The sequence below is a fragment of the Mesocricetus auratus genome, unplaced genomic scaffold (genome assembly GCF_017639785.1).
Source record: "Mesocricetus auratus isolate SY011 unplaced genomic scaffold, BCM_Maur_2.0 Super-Scaffold_100037, whole genome shotgun sequence".
Classification (NCBI taxonomy): Eukaryota; Metazoa; Chordata; class Mammalia; order Rodentia; family Cricetidae; genus Mesocricetus; species Mesocricetus auratus.
The window spans coordinates 13,339,994-13,365,311 of NW_024429215.1; the positions used below are offsets into that span (position 1 = coordinate 13,339,994).

General features: G+C 35.3%; 2 protein-coding genes and 1 non-coding gene across 5 annotated transcripts in view; 2 read left to right on the top strand and 1 right to left on the bottom strand.

The window, feature by feature from the left end:
• The window catches only part of LOC121135402 (putative zinc finger protein 876), a 296,765-nt gene that overhangs the window by 158,329 nt on the left and 113,118 nt on the right, over window positions 1–25,318 (top strand). The window lies entirely within an intron of this gene.
• Window positions 250–19,579, bottom strand: LOC110339634 (zinc finger protein 420-like). 2 transcript variants are annotated; one of them, XM_040734135.1, is made up of 4 exons: window positions 19,244–19,576; window positions 18,599–18,725; window positions 18,026–18,121; window positions 250–3,407 (listed from the first exon to the last, which is right to left on the bottom strand). In XM_040734135.1, the coding sequence occupies exons 1-4, from the start codon at window positions 19,256–19,258 to the stop codon at window positions 1,537–1,539; spliced, it is 2,109 nt and encodes a 702-aa protein (XP_040590069.1). In that variant the 5' UTR covers window positions 19,259–19,576; the 3' UTR covers window positions 250–1,536. The 2 variants fall into 2 exon arrangements, with proteins under 2 accessions (XP_040590069.1, XP_021079596.1); XM_021223937.2 differs by having other exon boundaries at window positions 3,275–3,384; window positions 19,244–19,579.
• LOC121135441 lies at window positions 11,479–11,586 on the top strand. The gene has a single exon (XR_005872566.1). It is a non-coding gene; the product is annotated as a U6 spliceosomal RNA (small nuclear RNA).

A 25,318-nucleotide genomic window follows, 5' to 3' on the forward strand; every position in this document is an offset into this window, starting at 1 on the left:
GTCTTGGAACGAACTCTGTCCATGACAGCAGTTGTAGTTCACTCAAAAACCCACTCAGGCCTTCAAATAACCAGCCTGTCTTTTTCCCCACATACACTTGTAATAATTCAATCTCTTATAGTTTTCCTAAAGCCATTTGTTCTGTATTTTCAGGTCATGCTTTCTGGCAATTTTTCATATTGCAACTCCTGCCACTTATTAGCCTACACTAGTATAAATTGGATATTCACCATTCCAAGTAAGCAGTAGTTGAAAACAACTTATATTATATTTATTGATAATTGAGAAAATAGTAATACACAAAAGGTTAACAACAATCTATATGACATTCTGTAAAATTTCAAGTACTAGCAACACAATGATAGTTATACAAATCTATTATAAATAAGAGTTCAATATACTCTCACATAAAAGATACAGAAAATTTCACAGTGATGTTGAATTGGATGGTTATTAGTAAAATTACCCTAGGATAAGTATTCACATTTTCAAATATTTTTGCCTGCAACTATTATTAAATTCACCGCATATCATTTTAATATTTGATTTCAGTGTAGTACTGAGATATATATCACTGCATATATAGATGATTTTCCAACAATATTTTTATGAATAACCATTTAATTACTTGGTAGAATGCTTTTAAAACAACAATGATCATAAGGATTAGTAATGCCCATCATCTAACTGTGAATAAATTTTCAGCATATGCTAAAAGTTTCCTTCTTCTACACACATTATAAATCACCTTATCTTTGTATGAGTATTGGGCCAGTAATTCCCTATTGAGTTGTTCTCTTACATGTATTTTCAGAATGCTCTAGGTTTTGACCATCCCTTCAAAATTTTTTGTAATAGTCTACATTTGTTTGGATTCTTTCCATTACTAATGATTTGTGGGGTTTGACTATATAAGCACTCCATAAAAGTTCCTACGTTTTTATTAAAATTGTCAGTGTTCATCTAGAATAGATTCTGTGATATTCGTTAAGATTTAACGACCCAATAAAGGATTTCTCATGTGATTAACATTTATAAGTGGTCTCTCAAGTTTGGATGTAGTGAGATTTTGCAGAAATGATCCATGAGAAAAGGACACAGCATTTGAGATACACATTAAGTATTAAATATTATGCCTTCTCCAGTCATTTAGTGTCTTTAAAGATGTGAATCATAGGCAAAAACTGGCCACACTTTGTATATTTTCTGCTATTTCTGTTTTATATATTCTCAGATGAAACATAAGTATTGAGCCCTTCGTAAAAGACTTGTCACATGCATTTCACTTGCAAGGATATACTCCAGTATATATTTTGATGAATTTGAAATGTTGACCTCTGTTTAAAATTTTTTCCACAATCTGAACATTTGTAAGGTTTCTCTCCAGTGTGTGTTATTTGCAGAACTTGAAGATTTTACCATGTGGTGAAGGACTTAGCACATACTATGCAATTGTAAGCTTTCTGTCCAGGGTGTATTCTTGGTGAAATTGAAGTGTGGAGATTTGGTTAAAGAATTTTCTACAATCTGAACATTTTAAGGTGCCTCAACACTGTGTATTCTTTGATGAACTTTAAGAGATGATACTTTCATAAAGGACTTGCCACATACCTTACAATTGCAAGGTTTCTCTGTAGCGTGTATTCTTTGATGAATTTTAAGATATGAGCCTGTAGTAAAGGACTTTCCACATTCTTTACATTTATAAGGTTTCTCTCCAGTATGTATTCTTTGATGAACTTGAAGGGCTGACCTCCGATTAAAGGATTTTTCACAATCTGTGCATTTGTAAGGTTTCTCTCCAGTATGTATTCTTTGATGAACTTTAAATGTTGATCTCTGTTTAAAGGACTTGTCACAATCTGTGCATTTGTAAGGTTTCTCTCCAGTATGTATTCTTTGATGAACTTGAAGTTTTGAGCCTTCATTAAAGGACTTGCCACACATACTACATTTGTACGGTTTCTCTCCAGTGTGTATTCTTTGATGAATATGAAGATATGATCCTGTGGTAAAGGATTTGGCACATACATTACAGCTATAAGGTCTCTCTCCAGTATGTATTCTTTGATGAACTTGAAGTGCTGATCTCTTTTTAAAGAAATTTCCACATTCTTTACACTCATAAGGTTTCTCTCCAGTATGCATTCTTTGATGAACTTGAAGGGCTGATCTCTGTTTAAAGGACTTGTCACAATCTGAGCATTTGTAAGGTTTCTCTCCAGTATGTATTCTTTGATGAACTTGAAGGGCTGATCTCTGTTTAAAGGACTTGTCACAATCTGAGCATTTGTAAGGTTTCTCTCCAGTATGTATTCTTTGATGAACTTGAAGGGCTGACCTCCGATTAAAGGATTTTTCACAATCTGTGCATTTGTAAGGTTTCTCTCCAGTATGTATTCTTTGATGAACTTTAAATGTTGATCTCTGTTTAAAGGACTTGTCACAATCTGTGCATTTGTAAGGTTTCTCTCCAGTATGTATTCTTTGATGAACTTGAAGTTTTGAGCCTCCATTAAAGGACTTGCCACACATACTACATTTGTACGGTTTCTCTCCAGTGTGTATTCTTTGATGAATATGAAGATATGATCCTGTGGTAAAGGATTTGGCACATACATTACAGCTATAAGGTCTCTCTCCAGTATGTATTCTTTGATGAACTTGAAGTACTGATCTCTTTTTAAAGGAATTTCCACATTCTTTACACTCATAAGGTTTCTCTCCAGTATGTATTCTTTGATGAACTTGAAGGGCTGATCTCTGTTTAAAGGACTTGTCACAATCTGAGCATTTGTAAGGTTTCTCTCCAGTATGTATTCTTTGATGAACTTGAAGGGCTGATCTCTGTTTAAAGGACTTGTCACAATCTGAGCATTTGTAAGGTTTCTCTCCAGTATGTATTCTTTGATGTTGTTGAAGGTTTGAGCCTTTAATAAAGGACTTGCCACACATACTACATTTATAAGGTTTCTCTCCAGTTTTTGTTCTTTGATGAATTTGAAGATTTGAGTTTGCAGTAAATAACTTTCTACACATATAACATTTGTAAGGTTTCTCTCCATTAAGTATCCTGTGATGAGCATGAAGTAATGAACTCTGAGTAAAAGACTTGACACATGCTTCACACATGAAAGTCTTTTCTTCTCCAGTTTGGGTTTTCTGATGAACCTGACAAGAAAACCTATGGGCAAAAGAATTGCAACATTTTGTGCACTTGAAATCTTTTCTTGTATTTCCAGCAAAATACGATTGAGGCTCTTCATTGACATATCTGCATGCAGAGAACTTCCTTTTATGTAATTTCTCAGCATTGTTTCTTCCTAAATATCCTAATATTTTTCTTGGACAAGTATGCTCTGTTGACACTTTTGGGAACAAATCCTGAAATGGATAATAATAGAGAGCTGGAATAAAGGAAAGCAAATAATGTCTGAATGTCTGGAATTTTGGGAAGAATAATGTACAAACTTATACATAAAGGGACACCGATGTGAACTGTAGCAAAAAGATGAATCACAATAAAATGTTCTATTTACATTGAAATTGTATTATTTATTTAGGTCAATAACAACCTTCAAAACACATGAATTATAAAATGTTAGAAATGAAAAAATCACATACAGACTTCCTATAATTAATTATTATTAATGCACGCTAACAGATTGTCATTCAAAAAGAGTGATTATTAAAAAGAAAACAATAAAATGATCATGAACAAATATGGCCATAAGGAATTAAATGTTCAAACATGATTAACTTTAAGAATGCAGTTTCATTTAATTGTATTTTATAACATGTATAATTGGAAAGGGACCTCATTGAGCAATGATAATTATATTGGATTTCTGTTTCACTAGCTACCTAAGAATATATTGATGAATTGGTAAAAGTCATACTCTATAAAATTCGGGTTTTCAAAGTATATTGAAATTTAGAATTTCAAAAAAAATAAGAACTCAGAGTTTACATGGTATATTCACAAACTATATTTAAATGTAAATTTAATGAAAATATAGTTATATCAATTCACAGCAGGGTTTTCCCAATTGCTTTCATTCTAAATGTTTCAATATTCCCTCATCAATAATTTAACCAAAATTTGATAATTGTTGTTGGTACATATATAATTTTTCCAAATAAATATAGGCATATGTGTGTGGGTGTGAGTGTGTGTTTGTGTTTCTGCCCAAAACAAATACAAAACTATAGAATTTTAATTCAGCATTATTGATAATGAATATATCATTTCAGATCACATCATGTTACATTAAACATGTAATATGGTACATAACCTATGGCATGGGGTAATTTATTTTGCTCATATTCAATAGGTGTATTTGATAAGGGATAAGGGATTTGTCAGACGAAGGATACTATTGATTGGGAAACAGAAATTTCATAACATTCTTCACTTATGATGAATGGATGGTTAGTACAAAAATGAAGTTTTGAGAGGCAAATAATACTAAGTTTATATAGAAATTCTTCAATAATATATGTTATTTGGTACTTTCCTCCAATATTATGCCATGTAAGTATGTGACACATTAAGGAAGTAGTGGCTTTTATGGTGATCACACTAAAACAAACAAACAAAAATCCCCAAAATCTAGCAGTAATCTTATGACTAGGCATACGTATCTTCATTTAAAATACTTGTGAAGATTAATATTATGTGTAATGATTATACTCTGGCTTTTCCCTGTCCCATCTGTAACCCTTGAATTTCAAGTTATCATAGACTGATACTTAAGACTTCAAGCATAAAACCAAAGAAAATGCTAAATTCAAAAATTCTTAGCATAAAATATTCAAGACATTGTGGGAAGGCCAAACTTAACAATAATAGTTATAGAAGAATGTGAAGATGTCCAGCTCAAAGGCACAGAACACATATTCAACCAAATCATAGAAAAAACATTCCCGGGCTGGAGAGATGGCTCAGTGGTTAAGAGAACTGACTGTTCTTCCAAAGGTCCTGAGTTCAATTCCCGGCAATCACATTGAATGAGCTCCGATGCCCTCTGCTGGCATGCAGGCAGAAGATTGTATACATAATAAATAAAAAAATATTTAAAAAAACCTTTTCCAACCCAAAGTTGGTAATGCCTATGAAAGGACAAGAAGTTTACAGAAAACCAAATAGACTTGACCTAAATAGTTCGCTCACAAATAATATTAAAAAATAAAATATACATAGCAAATAAAGAATACTAAAAGCTTCAATGGAAAAAGGCCAAAAAATATGAGAGTACACTTATCACAATTACTCCTGACACCAAGAGGTCCTAAATACATGTTCATAAGGGAAGAGTACAAAAGAGAGTCCAGCCCAGACTACTCCCACCATGTTCTCAGTTATTGTAGATGGAGAAAATTAGATAATTTATAACAAATCCTTATTGAAAAAATACATATACCCGAATCCAGCCAAAAAGTATGTACTGGATAGAAAACTCTATGTAAGGAAGCTAGCTATAGTCTCAAATACATACGTAATAAATATTACCATTTTGTCAAAATCCCCACAAAAGGGAAACACACACATGTTCACATTACCACCATTAAAAACAAATACAAAAATAATAGAAATCAAAAATAAATGGTCATAAATAAACTATTAACATCAATAGTCTCAGCTTTCCTATAAAAGAAAAGGGACACAGACTAACAGAATGTATAAGAGAGACTCCATCATTCTCATGCATACAAGAAAGACAATTCATTTTCAAAGACAGATATTACCTCAGAGTAAGTGCTAAGAAAAGTTTATCCAGCAAAATGGACCTAAGAAAAAAGCTTGTGTATCTACTGTAATATCTAATAAAATAGACTTCAAACAAAAATTAACCAAAAGTGAAGAAAGTCATTTCATATTCAACACAGGGAAAAATCCATGAAGATTAAGTCTCAATTCTGAATATCTGTGCCACAAATAAAATGGTTCACACATTTGTAAAAGAAACATTACTGAAACTTAAGTCACTCATTAAGCCCTACATAAAAATAGTGGAAGATTTTATCACCCCAATTTTGCTACTGAACAAGACAACCAGACAAAACCTTAACATAGAAATAAAGGAACTAACAGACGATTTGACTCAAATGCGAGGAAAAGACAGCTACAAAAAATTTCTCCAAATTAAAAAAAATGTACCTTCTCATCTCTAAAATTGACTATATAGTCAGGAACAAAGAAACCTTAGCAGATAAAATAAAATTTTAACAACACCCTGTATAACATCACATCTCCATTGTTTAAAGTTACAATTCAACAAAAACACACATTGACAACTGCCTACATCCTGAAATTGAACAGTGTTTGTTTGCATCATCCTCAGTCAATGAAGAAATAAAGAAAAAAATTTAAAACTTCTGAGAACAAAATGAAAATATATCCACAACATAACCAAACTCATGGGATACATTAAAAACAACACTAAGAGGAAGGTTTATAGCAGCAAGTGCATACATAAAGGAAATGGAGAACTCCTACATTAGTGACTTAACAGCATAACTTAAAGCTCTGGAACAAAAATAATCAAACTCACCCAGGAGTAGATGCCAGAAAATTAAAATGAGTGTTGAAATTAATAATGTACAAGCAAAGAAAACAATACAATGAATCATTGAAAGAAAGAGTTTGTTCTTTGAGAAAATCTATAAGATAGACATACCTACACTAACCAAAAGGCAAATATAGCATGCAAATTAATTAAATCAGAAATGAAAAGACAACAAACACTTAAAAAATCCATAGGACAATCAGAGGATACTTTGAAAAACTGGACTCCACATAATTGGAAAACTCAAAGAAAATGGAAAAGTTTTGGATAGATATCACTTACCAAAATTAAATGAAGAAGAGATATGCATTTTAAGAAGACCTATAGCACCTAACGAATAATAAGCCATCATCAAATGTGTCCCAAACATAAAAAGGACATGGCGAGATGCCTTCAATGCATGATTCTGCCAGTAATTCACAGAAGAGCTAATACCAATATTGCTCAAATTATTCCACACAATGGAAGTAAAAGGTTCATTTCCACCTGTTTTTAGGAAGCTACAATTAACTTGGAACACAAAACACACAAATACATGATTAAGAACGAGAACCTACAGAGTCCCTCATAAAAATTCATGAAAAATACTCAAAAATGCAGGCAAATGAAATCCATCCTAAAATGATCAAGAAGTTTTCATCCCAGAGATGCAGTAATTACACAACACACAATTATCTGCCAAAGTAATCCACCGTAAGAAGAAACTGAACAGAGAAAGAAAAAAACATGATCGTATCACTAGATGGTGAAATAGCCTTCAACAAAATCCTACACCCTTCATTATAAATGTCTTGGAGAGAACAGGGATAACAGGAACATATCAAACTAGATAAAAGAAATGTATGGCTAGCCAACAGTTGACATAAAAAAATGGAGAGACCCAATGTGATTCCTTTAAAATCAGGAACAAGACAAGGTTGTACACTCCATACGTTTTAATCTTGTACTTGAAGCTCTAAATAGAGGAATAGGACAACAAGTGGTCACAAACTAGAAAGGAGGAAGTCAAATTTTCATTATTTGCAGATGATAGGATTTTTTTTACATGAGTGAACAGAAAAGTTCCAACAGGGCATCCCTACATCAGGTAAACACCTTTAGCAATTTGGCATGATGGAAGATTAAATACAGAATATTAGAGGTCCTACTATATATAATTGAAAAATGGGATGAAAAAATCAGAGAAGCATCAACATTTAGATTAGCCATAAACAACATAAAATATCTTAGGGTAAGTCTAAACGGACAAGTGAATTTCCTGTATGACAAGAGCATTGAATATTTAAAAAATGAAATTTAAAAAGAGAACAAAGAAAATGGAAAAATCTTTAAGCTGTTTGATTTGTAGGATCAATACGGGAAAAATGTTAATCTTACCAAAAGAAATCTACAGATTCAATGCAATCCCCATCAAAGTTCCAGAGACTTGAAAGAAAAAATACTCAAATTTATAAGACAAAAACAGGATAGGCAATACAATCCTGTACAATAAAGGCTCTTCTGGAGGCATCCCCATTCTTAATTTCAAGATCTACTATAGAGCTATATTAATTAACCCAGCTTTGGTATTGGTCTATACAGCAGGCAATACACCAATGGAAATAATTGAAAACCCTGACATTAATCCATATACATACAGACATCTAATATTTGACAAAAAACTAAAATTATGAAATGGAAAATATTTTAATAAATGGTGCTAGAATAACTGGATGCTGACATGTAGAATATTGCAGATAGGTCCATATATATCACCATGAACAAAATTTAAGTACAAATTGATCAAAGACCTCAATATAAATCTAGTCACACTGAAACTCTTATAAGAGAGAGTGTAAGTACCCTTGAATGAATTGGCACAGGAAACCACCTACTAAACATAATGCGAATAGCACACACAATGAGACTGACAATTAATACATGGGACTTCTTGAAACTGAGAGGGTTCTGTAAGGAAAATGACACGCTCAAACAAAAAGACAAATCAGCAGCTCACAGAATTGGAAAACCTCTTCAGCAAACCCACATCTGACAGAGGAATGACTTCCAAAATATACAAAAAACTCACCAAAACACCAAATAATACAATTAAAAGTGGGGAAAAGAATTAAGGAGATAATTTTCAATATTGGATATAAAGTGGCCTAAAGGCAATTAAGAAATTCCTCAGCATCCTTAGCCATCAGGGAAAGGAAAAGCAAAACAACTCTGAGATACTATCTTTCACCTGACAGAATGGCTAAAAACATGGTAATGTAAGCTTGGGCTGGAGAGCATATGGACTAAGGGGAAATATTCTACATAGTCGTTTGGAGGGCAATCTTGTATAGACACATTGGAAATCAGTATTGATAATTGATGTAACTCAAGACCCAGAAATGCTATTGTTGGGCATATACCCAAGACACACACACACATACCACCATGACATCTGTTCAAATGTGTTCTTTCCAGCATTATCTGTAATAGCTAGAACCTGGAATCAATATAGATGATCTCCAATTGAAGAATAAATACAGAAAATATGATACATATACACAATGGAGTACTACTCAGTAATTAAAAGTGAAAAAATGACATCTTGGAATTCCCAGGCAAATAGAGAAAAATAGAAAAAAAATCCTTTCTCTGGTAACCTAGGCACAGAAATACAACCATTGTATACCCTCTTTCCTATTTGGTTATTAGATTTATAGATGAGGATAACCAGGCTAAAATCCATAATTCCAATAAGCTAGGAAACAAGGAGTATCGTAAGAGAGACAAACATGGACCCCAGAGAAGAGGAAGTGAAAAATATCTAAGTAAATTGGGAGATTCGGGGGAAGAGGTAGGGAGATGGGATAGATAAGTGGTGAGGGGCAGGGAGGAAAAGGTTCTGAAGAATCTGGAAGGTCAAGTTGGGGGAAGATAGAGATACTCCAGAGTCTGTCATTTCATTCAGGGCAGGTCTTAGGCCCTCCTCCAAGCGTTGAGATGAAGAGAGCATCCCTCATTGTGGTACCTTGACTTTAAAACTTGAAGTCAAGTATATGTAACTTTGAAAAAGATATTCTGATTTTGTTCTTACTTAGGATTGGAGACTATGGATTTCTTCAAGGCTGTGGTTTGGAAAATTAAGTTCCTCTTAAACAATGGCCCAGATGATCCAAAATCCAAACCTGCTGAGGTGATGCTGTCTTTTCAATCATCACAGCAAAGATTCGGTCATGGTTCCATCTTTTCTCAGAATCTCCATGAGATTGAGAGTGCCTTCAAACATCAGGTAGCAATTTGGAGATAACTATGCCCAAATTCCCATTTGTATGCATATAAACGGTAGTTTGCCTTTAAATTGTATTTATTGTAATTGTCTGATGAACACAGTCTATCTCATTATAAAGAAAAGCAGGGATAAATATTATATAGAAATGAGTATTTTGCATTGATGTTAATTTCAGTTTATTTATAAAATTTAAGATCAATTTTTTCTATGTATATTTATACTCTTGTTTACATTGCTATTTTTATAAACTTCACTTAAAAATAGTATGTTATTAAGAAAGGCAGAATATAAGTATTTATCCATAATAGTCAAAACTCATAGTTACATTAGTTTTCTAGATTACAAATATATATTTCAGATAGATATGCATTCTTCAAAACCTTTCAAAGCCCATTTGAATATGTCATATAAAATGGTTTATTAACTTTGGACTTTCCATGCCAATGAGACACATGTGCTCCTGGCAGCATCATCTATGTCAGAGAGAATTATGGGCACCACCGAACCTGGATGTGGTGTTTATTTCAATATGGAAAACGTAGTATTTTGGAATAGAAATTGCTAGTATAAGACCAAAATGATATTCAACTTTCCTGCTTCAAAGAAAATTGCCAAATATCTGTGCCTATAGGTTTAAGATGAATGCCCAAAAATACAAATGAAATTTGGGTAATTGTTCAACTACCAAGATGTCTTTGTCAATATTAGTGTTTTAAAAGTTACTTGCAACAGACTATTTGCTTACTTATGTAACATTATCTCATTCTGGGATGGAGTCTCCTTTATATGTAATAAAAGATAAACTAAACATAAAATTTTAGACTCACAACTATAGGATAGATGATAACCTATTTCCTTTAGATTTTGTCAAAGGTAAATGCAGTAAATATTATAGTTAAAACACTTATTTGAAAAAATGACTTTATTATATTAAGATTAAAATCTTCCTTTTTATTAGACAGAAAATAGGAGGTGATCAGGGATGACATTCTGTATGCTACATCTATATCTACATATCTATAACTATATACCTATACATTCATAATGACTGATGAATTAAGATATTTTTAGACAATCAATAGGCAGAATTTAGCTAGGCAGGAATTCCAAAATAAGAGGTGGTGGAGAAGAAAGACAGAGTCAAGAGATGCCATGTAGCTGCCCGGAAGGCAGGACTCCAGAAAATTACATCTGTGAGCCACAAACTCACGTTAATATGGATGGGTTAATTCATGAGAAGCCTAGCAAATAAGAAGTCTAAGCCCTTGGCCAGAAAATTATAAACAGTGTAGAAGGAAGAAGAGATGATTGAGTAATATCTGCCTATACAGTTTATACAATACCAAACTTGAAACATGTGCCAACAAATAAATTAATGTAATGGGTTACATTATTTTCTGATGTTACACCCCAAATATATTGGTTGTTCACCTTGTAATCATTTTCAAACAAGAACTCAGTGATTATACCAGAACACTGAAAATATTGAATAAGGAGATATCAAATTTGTATGCAACTGGATACCTCAACCCAATAGAAATATTTTAACAGTGCTTAAAAGTATTATACAAGGAGACCATATTCATCAATTTTCCAAGTTAGGAACCGTGTGACCACATATTTGACTAGCCTAGAAAATATATGGTGCTTACCTCAGCAGTACATATACTAAATTTGGAAAAAAAACAGAGAAGATTATCATGGCCCCTGTGCATGGATGACATGCAAATTCATGAAGCATACCATATTCTTACACCAGAAAGACTGGAACACAGAAATACAAATAAAGCAGAAGGGAATGATATTTAAAAACTTCATGAATATGATAGATCCCACACAAAGAGGGTATGAGAATATTCCTTAAATAGATGGAAGAAAAAAATCGAAAAAATGCAATAAATGGAAGAAAAGACATAGCCAAAATTGCTAGAAACACTTCAAACAGTCCAAGGGATGAAATCTGAAATAGAAACAATAAAAAAATCTAGTCTGAAGGAATGCTGGAAATATAAAAGCGGGAAAAATGGTTAGTTACTACAGATGCAAGCATAACCAACAGAAGAAAAGAGATGGAAGAGATAATCTCATATGTTGAAGATATTCCAGGAGAATTAGAAATATCAAAGAAAATTTTAAGTACAACAAATGGAGTCGACCAAAAAATCCACTTTGTATATAATAATCAAGACTCCAAATATACAGAACATAGAAAGAATATTAAAATCAGCTATGGAAAAAGGCAAAATAACATATAAAGGTAAACGTATCAGAATTTTTCCTAACTTCTCCATGGAAACTATGAAAATCAGAAGGTCCGGGATAGATATTCTACCAACGTTAAGAGACATTGGATGCCAGCCCAGAATACCACATCCAGCAAAGGTTTCAATTAAAATAGATGGAGAAAACAAGATATTTCATGACAAAACCAGATTTAAACAATACATACCCACTAACACAGTCCTACATAAATTCTGGAAGGAAAACTCCAACCCAAGGAAGTTAACTACAACCCAAAATACATAGGCAATATATAATCCCACTCTACCAACAGGCAAAAGAAAAAGTGTGGAAATCCACATACAATTCCACCAGCAACAGCCATTCCAAAACAAATGAGTACAAGCTTTCTATAGTCAGTAGTTTCCCTCAATATTAATGGTATTAACATTCCCATAAAAAGACGCAGGCTAATATAATGGATTCGACATCAGAATCCATCCTTCTGCTGGTACATACTAGAAACACACTCAGCTTCAAAGACAGATGTTACTTCAGAGCTAAGTGTTGGGCAAATATTTTCCAATCAAATGGACCCAAGAAAAAAGCAGGGATAGCATCCCAAATATGAAATATCTTAAAAATTAGAATTGAAACTAAAATCAATCAAAAGCGATGAAGGAGGTCACATGTTTATAATAATGGGAGAAATCCACCAATATGAAGTCTCAATTCCGAACTTCTAAGCTCCAAATACAAAGCCATCCACATTCGTACAAGAAAGATTACTAAAATTCAAAACTCAAAGCACATTAAAACCACACAAACTTAGAGTGGGAGATTTCAGCCCCACACTCTCACCACTAGACAGGACCAAAAGACAGAAACTTAACAAGGATACGAAGGAGCTAATACAAGTAATGACACAATTGGGTTTAGCAGACCTCTAAAGGACACTCATTTCAAACACAAAAGAATATAACTTCTTCTCAGCACCACGTGAAACCTTCTCAAAAGTTGACCACATACTTAGCAACATAGCAAACCTCAGCAAGTAAAATAAATGAGTATAACTCCATGTATCTTATCAGAACACCATGATTTAAATTTAGATTTCAACAACACAAATCGCGGAAAACCTGCAAACTCAAGGAAATTGAATAGTGCATAATTGCACCACTCCTGGGTCACAGGAGAAATAAAAAAAGAAATTAATGTCTTCCTAGAATTCAATTACAATGAAGACACAACACACCCACACTTATGGAACACCTCGAAAGCAGTGTGAAGAGGAAAGTTCATAGCCCTAATTGCCCACATGAAGAAACTGGAGAATACTCACACTAGAGAATTAACAGCACAACTGAAAGCTCAAGAAAAAAGGAAGCAAACACACAGCAGAGGAGCAGAAACCAGGAAATAATTAAATTGAAGGCTGAAATCAATGAAGTAGAGTCTAAGAAAATGATACAAAGAATCAATGTAACAAAGTGTTGCTTCTTTGAGAAAATCAACAAGATAGAGAAACCTTTATCCAAACTTACCAAACTGCAGAGTATGAACATACAAATTAACAAAATCAGAAATAAAAAGGGAGACATAACAACAGATAGTGAGAAAATCCAGAGAATAATCAGGTCATATTTTGAAAAGCTATACTCCACGAAATTTGAAAATTTAAGGGTAATGGACAATTTTCTGGATAAATATCACCTGTCAAAATTAAATCAAAAAGAGATAAGCAATTTTAATTGACCTAAAACAACTAATAAAATAGAAGCAATGCTCAAAAGTCTCCTGACCAAGAAAAGCTCAGGGCCAGATGGCTTCAGTATAGAATTTTGCCAGAAATTCAAAGAACAGTTTATAACAATTCTCTTCAAATTATTCCAATGAATAGAAGCAGAAGGGTCTTTGACAAATTCTTTTATGAGATTTCAAGCCACACAAAGACACAACTAATAAAGAGACCTTAAAGACCAATATCCCTCATTAACTTTGACACAAAAATACTCAAGAAAATACTGACAAATCAGATCCAAGAACTTATGAGAAAACTCATCCACTATGTTCAAAAAGGCTTCATTCCAGGGATGCACGGATGGTTCAACATATGAAAATGCATCAACATAATCCACCATATACACAAGATGAGAAACAAAAATCAAATGATCATCTCACTAGATGATGGAAACGCCTTTCACAAAATCCAACACCCCTTTAGGATAAATGTCTTGGAGAGATTTGGGATAATAGGAACTTACTTCAACATAATAAAAGCTATATACAGCAAATCAAAGCCAACATCAAACTGGATGGAGAGAAACTCAAGGCAATTCCTATAAAATCAGGAAAAACAAAGCTGTCCTGTCTCCCAATAGCTCTGTAATCCTGTACTGAACTAGCTACAACAATAAGGCCACAAGATCAAATTGATACAAATTGGAAAGTAAGAGGTCAAACATTCACTATTTGCAAATGATATGTTACTTTACATAAGTGACACAAAAATTCTACCAGTGAACACTTACAGCTGATAGACACATTCAGCAATGTGGCTGGATACAATGTTTACTGCAGAAAATCAGTAGCTCTACTACAGTCAGAGGATAAAATGGCACGAATCATCACCCTTTAAATTTGGCACAAACAACATAAAATACCTGTGGGGAACTCTAACCATACAAGTAAATTACCTGTGGGCTAGAACATTTAGTCTTTAAAGAAAGAATATAAAGAAGACATCAGAAAATGAAAAGATTTTCCATGCTCCTTGATAGATAGGATTAATGTAGTAAAAATAGCAATCCTGCCAAAAGCAATCTGCCAACTCAATGCAATCCCCATCAAACTCACAGCACAATTCTTTACAGAACTTGAAAGGAAAATTCTCAACTTTATATGAAAAAACAAAAAAACCCAGGATAGCCAAGACAACCCTGCTCAACAAAGAAACATCTTTATGCATCACCATCCAGTACTTCAAGGTCTATTATAGAGCTATAGTCCTGAAAACAGCATGGTATGGGCACAGAAATAGACAGATAGACCAATGGAAACCAAATGATAACCCTGAGATTAATCCTCAAACCTATGAACACCTGATATTCGACAAAGAAGGCAAAATTATACAATGGAAAATAGATAGCATCTGTTGGGGCCTAGCCCCCACAGGGTCTTGAAATGTTTGTCAGCTGATATCCACAGGGGCATCCTCTTTTCTAGTCCAGGCTTACTACCTCCATATTGACACACTGACATCAACATCCAGCAGGAAGAAAACATGCTGTCTTCCACCTGGGGTTTTTCTACTGTGTTGTAAGACCTCTTAGCACATGCAAAATAAGGACACTTTTTTAGTAGAAACAGCTGGACATCTATCTGGTTATCCAGCGCCACAATTGGAGGTCTCACCGATATCCAGAGAGACTTGGAAAGACTGGGAAAGATTGGCCATAAAGAAGACTCAGGAGAGGAGAGCCTCAAGATAAAAATAATTTAAAAACAGGTACCTCAACTTCTAATAGTAAAATTGAATGGTCAAATCCCCAGGCTTTTACTTGAGAGATCACCTTCTAAAGAGAAGGTGTATTAAATAAACCTCCAGCATTTCACCTGTTCTATTGAGGTCAGGAAAGTAAAGGGGTACTGATAGATAGCCCTTGAAGGCTGGCCAGCAATTAAGGCTATGAGCGTGTATTGGAAAGGGTAAGTATTAATCAGAGGAAAAAAACAATGGAATCTTGAAATTTTGCAGGGATATGTATGGCACTAGAAGAAATCATCCCGAGTGAGGTAACCCAGTCACAAAAAGACAAATATCGTATGTACTCACTCATATGGAATTTAGATATGGATCAGGGGAGTATCTGCCTACAATTCCAATGCGGGTGTGTCTGGGAAACATGGCGATTCCCAATTGAGATGCATTATACAGCAGAGAAGTGGAATGATCTAAGATCTCCTGAGCAGATTGGGAACATTTGCAGAGAGGGGAGGGAACCATAAAAAAGAGAGGAGAATTATAGGAGGGGAGAAGAAGGCATGGGAGTGCAGGAAGGTTGAGTAAAAAAGAAGAGAGCAGCATGAATGATATCATAATAGATGCTGTCATTATAGGTTTGAGGAGAGAGCTGACACTAGTGAGATTTCTGATATCTACAAGCATAACACCAACTGGCAAACTAATCAATAGCAGAGAGACTATATTTATATATAGCCCCTCACTGGTGTTAAGGTTGATGACTACTCTAGATGAAATTCTAGAACCGTCATCAAGTGACCAATGGAAGCAAAGCCTGATACCCACACCTAAGCACTGAACTGAACTCCTGGAAACAAGTGACAGAAATGGAGGAGTGATGAGGAAAGGGATCAAGACTGTGCTGGTGAAACCCACAAAGACAGCTGCCTGGACAAGGGGGTGTTCTTGAACCCCAGTCTGATGGCTGAGAGGCAACATTTACTGATCCAGACTCCATGAATATAGTGTCAGTGAGGAGGCGTCAGAAATCTCTGTAGCCTTGGTTAGTACATCAGTGTTTAGCATGGCATACAAATGAACTTTGGGAGGCCATTTCACAAGGAGGGATATTTTCTCAACATGGACACATGGGGAAGGGCCTAGGTCTTGCCCTGGATGACATGACAGACTGGCAAACCCCACAAGGAGGACCTCACCCCTCCTGGGGAATCATGTGGAGATTAGTTGGTGTGCTGGTGGAAGGACAAGGGAGGAGGAAACAAGAGGGAGCTGGGATTGACATGTGAAGCATGCATGTTTCTAATTTAAATAAAAACATATATTGAGGGAAAATTACTATATATGCTATACAAGGAGAGCATTGTCATCAATTTTCCATGTTATTGATCATGGGACCACATATTTGACAGACCTAGAAAATATGTTCAAAAGTGGCTCTGATGCTTTGGCAATAACTAAAAAGTGTTTGACTGTCTTAATGCATTGTTGGCATCCATGTCTGACACTGCTTTAGAGCCAAGGAACTGAGACAAAACTGGCAAGGGCTCTAGATAAAAAAATTCATTATTATTTCACCTAAGGAACATTGGCATGAAGCTAATATTATATTGCTGAAAACATCGATTGGTGCCTCACTCATCCTTCACTACAGAAGGGTAATATTGAGAGTTTGGAGACCTAAGACCTGTCTGGGTTTCTTTGTTCATAACCCTCCAATTAGGGAGAAGGAAAGAAACAGCAAATGACTTTAGTGAAAGAGGAGTTTAAAAACAGCATAGGAACAATCAACATATAATTGCCAAGTCTGCAACAGCAATGACAAAACCCACAAAAGCTAAATATATCCAAAACTTTGTATTGTTAATTTAAAATATATCCAATCTTATACATCTTTGACAAGAACATATGAGTGGTCCATAACTCCAAGGAGGAGAAAAAACTTTTTCTCTTTTACTTAATCCCAGGATATAGCAATCATATTCAAAATATTGCATTCCAAAGGAGTTGGCCTTCACAAATTTTCTTCTATTTTTTTATGAATTTTCTGATCATGTTTTGATAGAATAAAACAGTGTGGGGAAACATTGGGGAAATTCAATAAATCTATGATATTCATGTAGATAAAAGAAAAATAAATTTAAAGTTTAAAAATATTCAAAAATAGAGAAAAATACTAGAAATTGTATTCAATCTATCGCTGACATATAGAAGAACAATTCCAACATATTTTGGAACACACACACACAAACACACAAATACCATATATACATTGCCAAATTGCTATTGGCATGCTAATTATTTTATAATAACTATTCTGACAAAACAAAGGAAAAACATGTAAAATCCTGTGTATGCTATATCCTAGTATAAAATACTGAAAGAAATACTTTGTCTACACTTCTAGAAGGGATCAAAGCTAATACTACTTTAATTGTTCATTCCTTTTTTTGGATTCCACACATGAGCCATTGGTTCCTTTCAGCTTACCTGGTTCCAGACCTTTTACTTCCTGTATATTCTCCATCCAGGGTTCTTTCTTTTGTTCAAGATAGGTGATTAGTTCTGGTTTTGAATCAGAAAGACCTAAGAATTAGAAGAGACGTACCATAATTTCTAAACATAACGTGGAAAAGATTTGGTTGGCAACACAGGCTTGTACTCATTTAACATAAAGGAATATAAGGAAAGATTCATAAGTGCAGACTTATTAGTGCATAATTGACAGGTGTTGTAAACTCATAAGAAATTAATTTTTTATTTTTTTACAGATTCAACTTCACATAAATTTCACAATTACAAATATAAATCTCTTGGACTCAAAATGTTTTCACATATTATTGCTACTGAATTTCTGCAAAAAATACCATATGGGAGAGAATTGTTAGGCTAAATTAAATGACCGTTATAAATGATATATTAAAAGTGAAGTAAATATTACACTTACCAATATGTAGGAAAATTGGGAGATGGTTTCATTCATAGAAAATATTTCAAAATTATAATATAAGTTTTCTCACATTCCTGTGTTTAAGCAGCATTCAGAAAATAATTTATTCTCACCTACAGAAACCAGATGGCTATAATTCTCCAACATGACATCTCTGTACATCTCCCTCTGAGAAGTATGCAGGCTCTTCCATTCCTCCTTGGAGAAACTGATAGCCACATCCTCAAAAGTCAACTGACTCTGAAATGAAAATTTTTCCCCTTGTGATTATGGTTAGAGTCCTTATTTGCCCCAAATGAAGGATAATTTAAGTATATATCTTGCTGTTTTATCAGTAATTGATATGCGATTTGTAAATGTTATGTGTTAGGAGTGAGGTTGCTGTGACTTTTTAACAGAAAACAAAGTACCCAACATCTAAAATTCTCATGAAATGAGTACATTTTCTCATCTGAAGTGGTAGTAGGTAAGAATTGAGTATCAATATTCATCTCTAATATCAGAAATTTTGTAAATCTCTCAGGACATGCATATATATATATATATATATATGTATATATATGTATATATAATGTTTGAAAATAGACATTGAAATGGGAAAGCAAGATATAACTTACAAATGAGAGTGATAATAAAGAGTTTCTATTGAAAATAAAATATAACATGAAGACAGATTTCAAACAATATATGTCAAACACTGAAAATTAAACATTTCTCTGTGGACTGTCAAATTTTCACATCCTTGTGCATATATTTACCTGAGCGCAAGCCATCTGTCAATCCCCTTCCTTGTGGATCCTTTCAATAAGGTTATCTTAAAGGTTTTCCTTCCTGATATTATACTGCTTATAAGGCAAAAGCACCTCTATTCCAAGCTATGACACTCAGAGTCTGGAAACTAGCTTCAAAATATCCTCAGTTTCTACATTGTTCTACAACAGAATAAAAAACCATGAACTTTCAGAAAGTGATCAACCCTTAGATTTTCCTTTCCTGCATTCACAGAATCTGTTATTCCAGAAGATGTTGGTTATCTTACAACCTGGGTTTGTGACTTCAGCACTCTGCTTTATACTTTGCACAGGCATTTTCAATCCACCCTGATCATTAACTAAAACAAACTGACACCTGTATTTGAAAGACTGAATGGAATCTGAGGGGTAGACACAGGTGAAAATATTTCTCACCCTGGGTAAATAATATACTTTTTAAAGCCGTGACACAATGTGAAACTGATGCCTCAAAATGTCTCCAAAAACATTCCCATTGGTTTCCATATTCAAATATTAAATTCCAATATTTCATTTTACAGATGATAACATTGTCTCTCAAGTTTGTTTTGAACAGTTTAAATACCTTTTTGGAATTCATTATCAAATGGTATGTCTACTCAAAACTAACCATGACATTCGTGCATCAAAGTTAACCTTTTTTTTTTTTTTGGTTTTATGAGACAAGGTTTCTCTGTATTGTTTTGGAGGCTGTCGGCCCAGCCTGGCCTCGAGACTCACAGAAATCCACCTGCAGATTGTTAATGAAGGCAGTTCAATTCCCACCACATAAGATATTCTTTTCTTTATTTAAATTTTATTTTGTTTTATTTAAATTAGAAACCAGCTTGTTTGACATGTCAATCCCAATCTCTCATCCTTCCCTCATCTTTTGAGCCCCCAACACATTCCACCTCAGCTCCCCAGAGTGGGTGAGGCCCTCCATGGGGAATCTGCAATGTCTGTCATATTACTCCTGGCAGGTTCTCGTCCTTCCTCCATGTATCTAGCCTGAGACAACATCCCTCCTAGTGGAATTAACTCCCAAAATCCATTTGTATGCCAGGGCTAAATACTGTTCTACTATCAAAGACCCCATAGATTGATGAGGCCTCCTCACTGACACCCATTTTCAAGGGTTCCTTATCAGTACAATGCTGCCCTATCAATCACCAGTCTGCAATCCAGGAGCTCCCCCCCTTGTTCACGTCATCAACCTCTGTGGCTGTCACTAGCCAGGTCGTGACTACTTTGGTCATCATTTCTCCATTTCTTCAACTGGTTTCCAGAAGTTCAGTTAAGTGCTTAGCTGTGTGTGTCTACCTGTGCTTCCACCAGGCACTAGATGAAGGCTCTATGATGGCATACAAGGTAGTCATCAGTCTCATTATGGGGGAGGGCATTTGGTCTCCCCACTTTTGGTTAGTTTGCCAGTAGATGTCATCCTTCTTGACCTCTGAAAACCTCTGTAATGCTAATTTTCTGCTAAAACCTATAGTTTCTCCATGACTCAAACTACCTGCTCCACCATGTCCTACTCTCTTCTCCTCCTCTCTTTCTCCAACCTTCCTCTCCCCTCACTTCATGTTTCTAATCCCCTCAGGATATCCCATCACATTCCACTTCTCTGAGGGAACATGCACATATTTGTTTTTTCCTCATTGTATTCTCAGACATCCCGAGATGTGGGTTTTGACTAGCAAAGCCCTGCTCTATGTAAAAAATCCATTCATGAGTGAGTACATACAATGTTTGTCTTTTTGTGACTTGATTATCTTACTCAGAATGATTTCTTCTAGTGCCATTCACTTGCCTGCGAGGTTCAAGATTCCATTGTTTTTTTGTTTTTTTCCTGCTGAGGAGTCTCCATTCTGTAAACATACCATGTTTACTCTATTCACGCTTTCAGTATTCAATCCACAATTCCAGAGAAGCTAGGAAAAATGAGGATCCTAAAAGAGAAATACAGAAAAGGCAAAATGGGGAAGATCTCTTGAACAAATTTGGAGACAGGGGGGGAGTCTAAAGCCTTTATACGGGAACTGATGGAAGCATAAGCAGACATCAAAGTCTAAGAACTTATGAAATTTTACCATATGATCTGTGTCTTCAAAAGTGTATTCTCCAAAAAGTGCTCAGAGTGTAGAGTTATCCCAGGTTTCAAGAAATACTGCTGAATTTTGTTCTGCAGAGGGCCCAGGAGATTTTCCCTGCACAAAATTGGTTGATAACAGACATTCCTGGTGACCTATCTCACTGTTCTGACCTCCATAGATAATAGAAACACATGTGTTGAACATACATTCATATCAGAAAAAAATCACGTACATTAAAGTAGGTATGTTTTAAATGCTAGCCTCACAGTCCCTGGGCATCTACCTTCTTTAGATCTCAGTCACAATTATATTCAAGTTCTTAACAAGTGTGAGGAGTTTAAATCTCACAAATCTCTTCTTCCTCTGCTATCAGCTCAGGGAGAATGAATATCAGGGTGTTTAAAAACACTTCGCATGGATTCTCCTACAGAATTTAGAAAAATAGACCCACGTGTCCATGTTTCACATATTCATGTAAAGTATGTATTATTTGAAATGTGAAATTTCCTTTTGGCAGAATTATGACTGTTGACTTCATTACACTATTATAAGAATTGAGTAAATTTCAGGATCTTTACTTAGGATTTGAAGCCTAGGGTCTTTTAGTGACATAAGAAGTGGGATAAAGTAAACAGAAAAAGACATTACAAGCCCTAAAAATGTGTAGCATGAAGGGGAAACTTTGGCTCCATAAGGAATCATATTTGCACAGAGTGTATAGAATGGGGCCATCAAACCAGAAAGTAGCCTCTTCATGGAATGAGTTCCCTCCTTATAGTATCAAGCATGGTCCCTAGAGAGGGTGCCACCTAGAGTAATTAGATTTAGCCCCAACACAGCTTGAAGTGGCTCCTTTTATGCATGAAGATTTTTAGGTTCAAATTGAAAACACTAGCAATAGAATCAAAATGCCCTTACTTACCTATTTCTTCACTCTGCTGTTCCCAATGTTTTCACATGAAAGGAAAAATACTCAACTGGTGTGGAGTGTGAAAATACATTTTGCATTCTGTGCAACCTGGTTCAGTCAATCCTATGATTTTGATCAGACTCCACACACTCAACTTTTAAATTTATTACCCTCTGGCCTCTTTCCAATATAGCAGTTATTACTTTCATAGCAATCATGTGCTCCTAATGCTGTTTGCCTCAAAGACATAAATAATTTCATGTCACTTTATCTGAATCATATCTTGGAATGAAAATAAGCATAAATTACACAAACAAAATAATAAAAGCATCTAGGAAGAATGGGGAAGAACTTTCTCCATGAATCCTTGGAGTGCATAGTGTATTCCAGAGAGAATCATTTTTGGCACTTAGGTTCAATACTAAGCAATGCTCTAGCCAGTGTTGGAAAGACATGGACAGTCAAGAATGCGGTGCACACCTGGTACAGTGAGTAAATCTATTCAACCAACCAAACAACAGAAAAATACATATAGGCAGGCAAAATGCGTATACCCTAAAAAGAAAAACAAACTCTGTAAATAGTTTGGAAAAGAATGAAAAACTCTACTTTTTGCCAAAATGCTTTTATAACGATGTGAATAACAGCAAACCATGTGGTGTTCAAGAATAAGCAAATTCTCCTGGCAAGAAGGAGTACAGACAGCATAGCTACATAATTAGTAGATATGAGGTTTTGCAGAAGTCATCAGAATATCCATGTGTTACTTTCTGTACTGAAACACTATAATCAAAATATTTTGGACCAAAAATGGTTTCTTTGGCTTAGATTACCATATTTCTGTTTGTCATTAAGAATGTCAGGACAGTTAAGCAGGGCAGAAATATGGAAGCAACAGCTTGTACAGAAGCCATGGAGGGGGGCTTTGTGTGCTGTTATACAACCTGGAACCACCACACTACTGACGGAACCACACACAATGAGTTGAACCTGCCTTCATCGCTAATTAACATGATGACATATAGCTGGATCTTATGGAGGCATTTTTCTCAATTAAGGCCCCCTTGTATTAGGTAACCTGGTTTTTGTATCAGGTTGACGTAATACTAGCAGGAATAGTAACAGGGTACCAGTACATGTGAACTGACAAATATATCCAAGTCTAACATTACCTCCATTTGCACAGAATTTCTTTTCTCTAGCATGTTTTAACTGATGCTGTAAATTAGCTTCATGTCATTGTGAAATCATTTTTAGAAAAATATTCCCCTTTTGGTATTTATCTGTAGATAATATTCCATTGCTTGGCTCTCATCACTAGACATTTCGCCAGCTAATTATTTGTGGCTGAATTAGGTCACGATTTAACGTCACGTGTACACTAACTTAGGATCTGAGTGCAATCTGTGGAACTCACAGACTGGAGTAAGTAAGGTGTCTCTGAAACACAGTGAGCTTCTGTTCACCATTTCCTCCAGGTAGAACTCACTGCTATTTCAGAAGATACGTTCCTTAAGGCATAAATATTATATCATGAGTTTGGTTCCAAAGGTCAGACATAAAACTCATAACCGAGGATCAATTCCCAGAATCTAAATGAAAGCTCACAACTCCTACAAAACAGATCCAAGGGTTCCTTCACAAATCTAGTTCACTTATATATACTCAGGGCACACACAGAGAGTAAATTAAAATAATATTAAAACATAAAATTTTTCATGGGTAGATAAAATACCAGAGCTATCTCACAGAGGTACCCACTAACACCTAAGACACACAAGCACATATGAAACATAACTCACTGGCAAAACAGAGAAATACTAACATTTCTTTACTAATGGAAAATAAGATATCAGTCAGTATTAATGAATTTGGAAAACTTTAGTGAACAAACTGCCAAATTTGTCATCTTCTTTAGCCTCACATGCCTGTGGGATGAGAACAGATGGTTTTAAATGGACCATCTTTATTGGCTAAGTGCTATTTAGAAGGAATAAACTTCTTTATGTGCAGATGAGACACTGAGGTTCTAGGCCATCTAGGCTCTGGTAAGGAAGGGAAACAGTTCATTCTGATTCATTATTTTAATTTATTTTCTATTATTACTGTAATATTAAATAGCTTGCTTCACATGTCAATCCGAATTCCCTCTACTTCCCCTCCTCTGGCGCCCCCAACATCCCAGTTCCACACCTCCCCACTTCCTTCTACATAGGGGATATCCATTGTCTGTCATTTAACTCCTGGCAGGGTCCAGGCACTCCCCTAATACGCCAGGCTGAGAGAGCATCCCTCTTTGTGTTATGGACACACGAAGTCCATTTGTATTCCAGGGATAAACACTAATCTATTACCCAGGGTCTCATAGGTTGCCTAGGCCCCCTCACTGATTCTCACACTCAGGGGGGCTGGATCAGTCCTATGCTTGTCTCCCAGCTGTAGTTCTGGTGTCCAAGTGCTCCTCCTTGTTCAGATCAGCTGTCTCTGCTGATTTTGCCAGACGTTTCTTCGCCAATTTGATCGTCGCTCTCTCTCTGTGTCACTGGGTTCCAGGGGTTCATTTCAGGGTATAAATGTGTGTGTTGCCTCTGATTTCATCAGTCACAGGAGGAAGGTTCTAGGATGTCATGCACTGTAGATGTCAAATTCATTATCAGAAATGGGCATTAAGGTGGTATCTCCATTATTGCTTAGCTTCCTAGTTGGTGTAACACTTTAGACCACTAGGGTTCTCACAGGTGCCAGAATTTTCTTCTAACCTATGACTCCCTCTATTATGCCATTTCTCATCCGGTTCTCCCCCTATTCTACCCTCCACTCAACCTTCCTTTTCCCCCATGACTTACTCTCTCTTCCTCTTATCCCCCTTTCTTCTTCCCAGCTCCCACTCCCTCCCCACCCCTCGCCGTGTTCCCAATCTGCACAAGAGATCTTGCCTCATTCCTCTTCTCTGGGATACCATGACTATCGCTCTTAGATATTTTCCTATTTCCCAGAATCTGTGACAGTGGAAGTGCAGACTGGCACTGTCCTGATCCATGTCTAAAATCCAATATA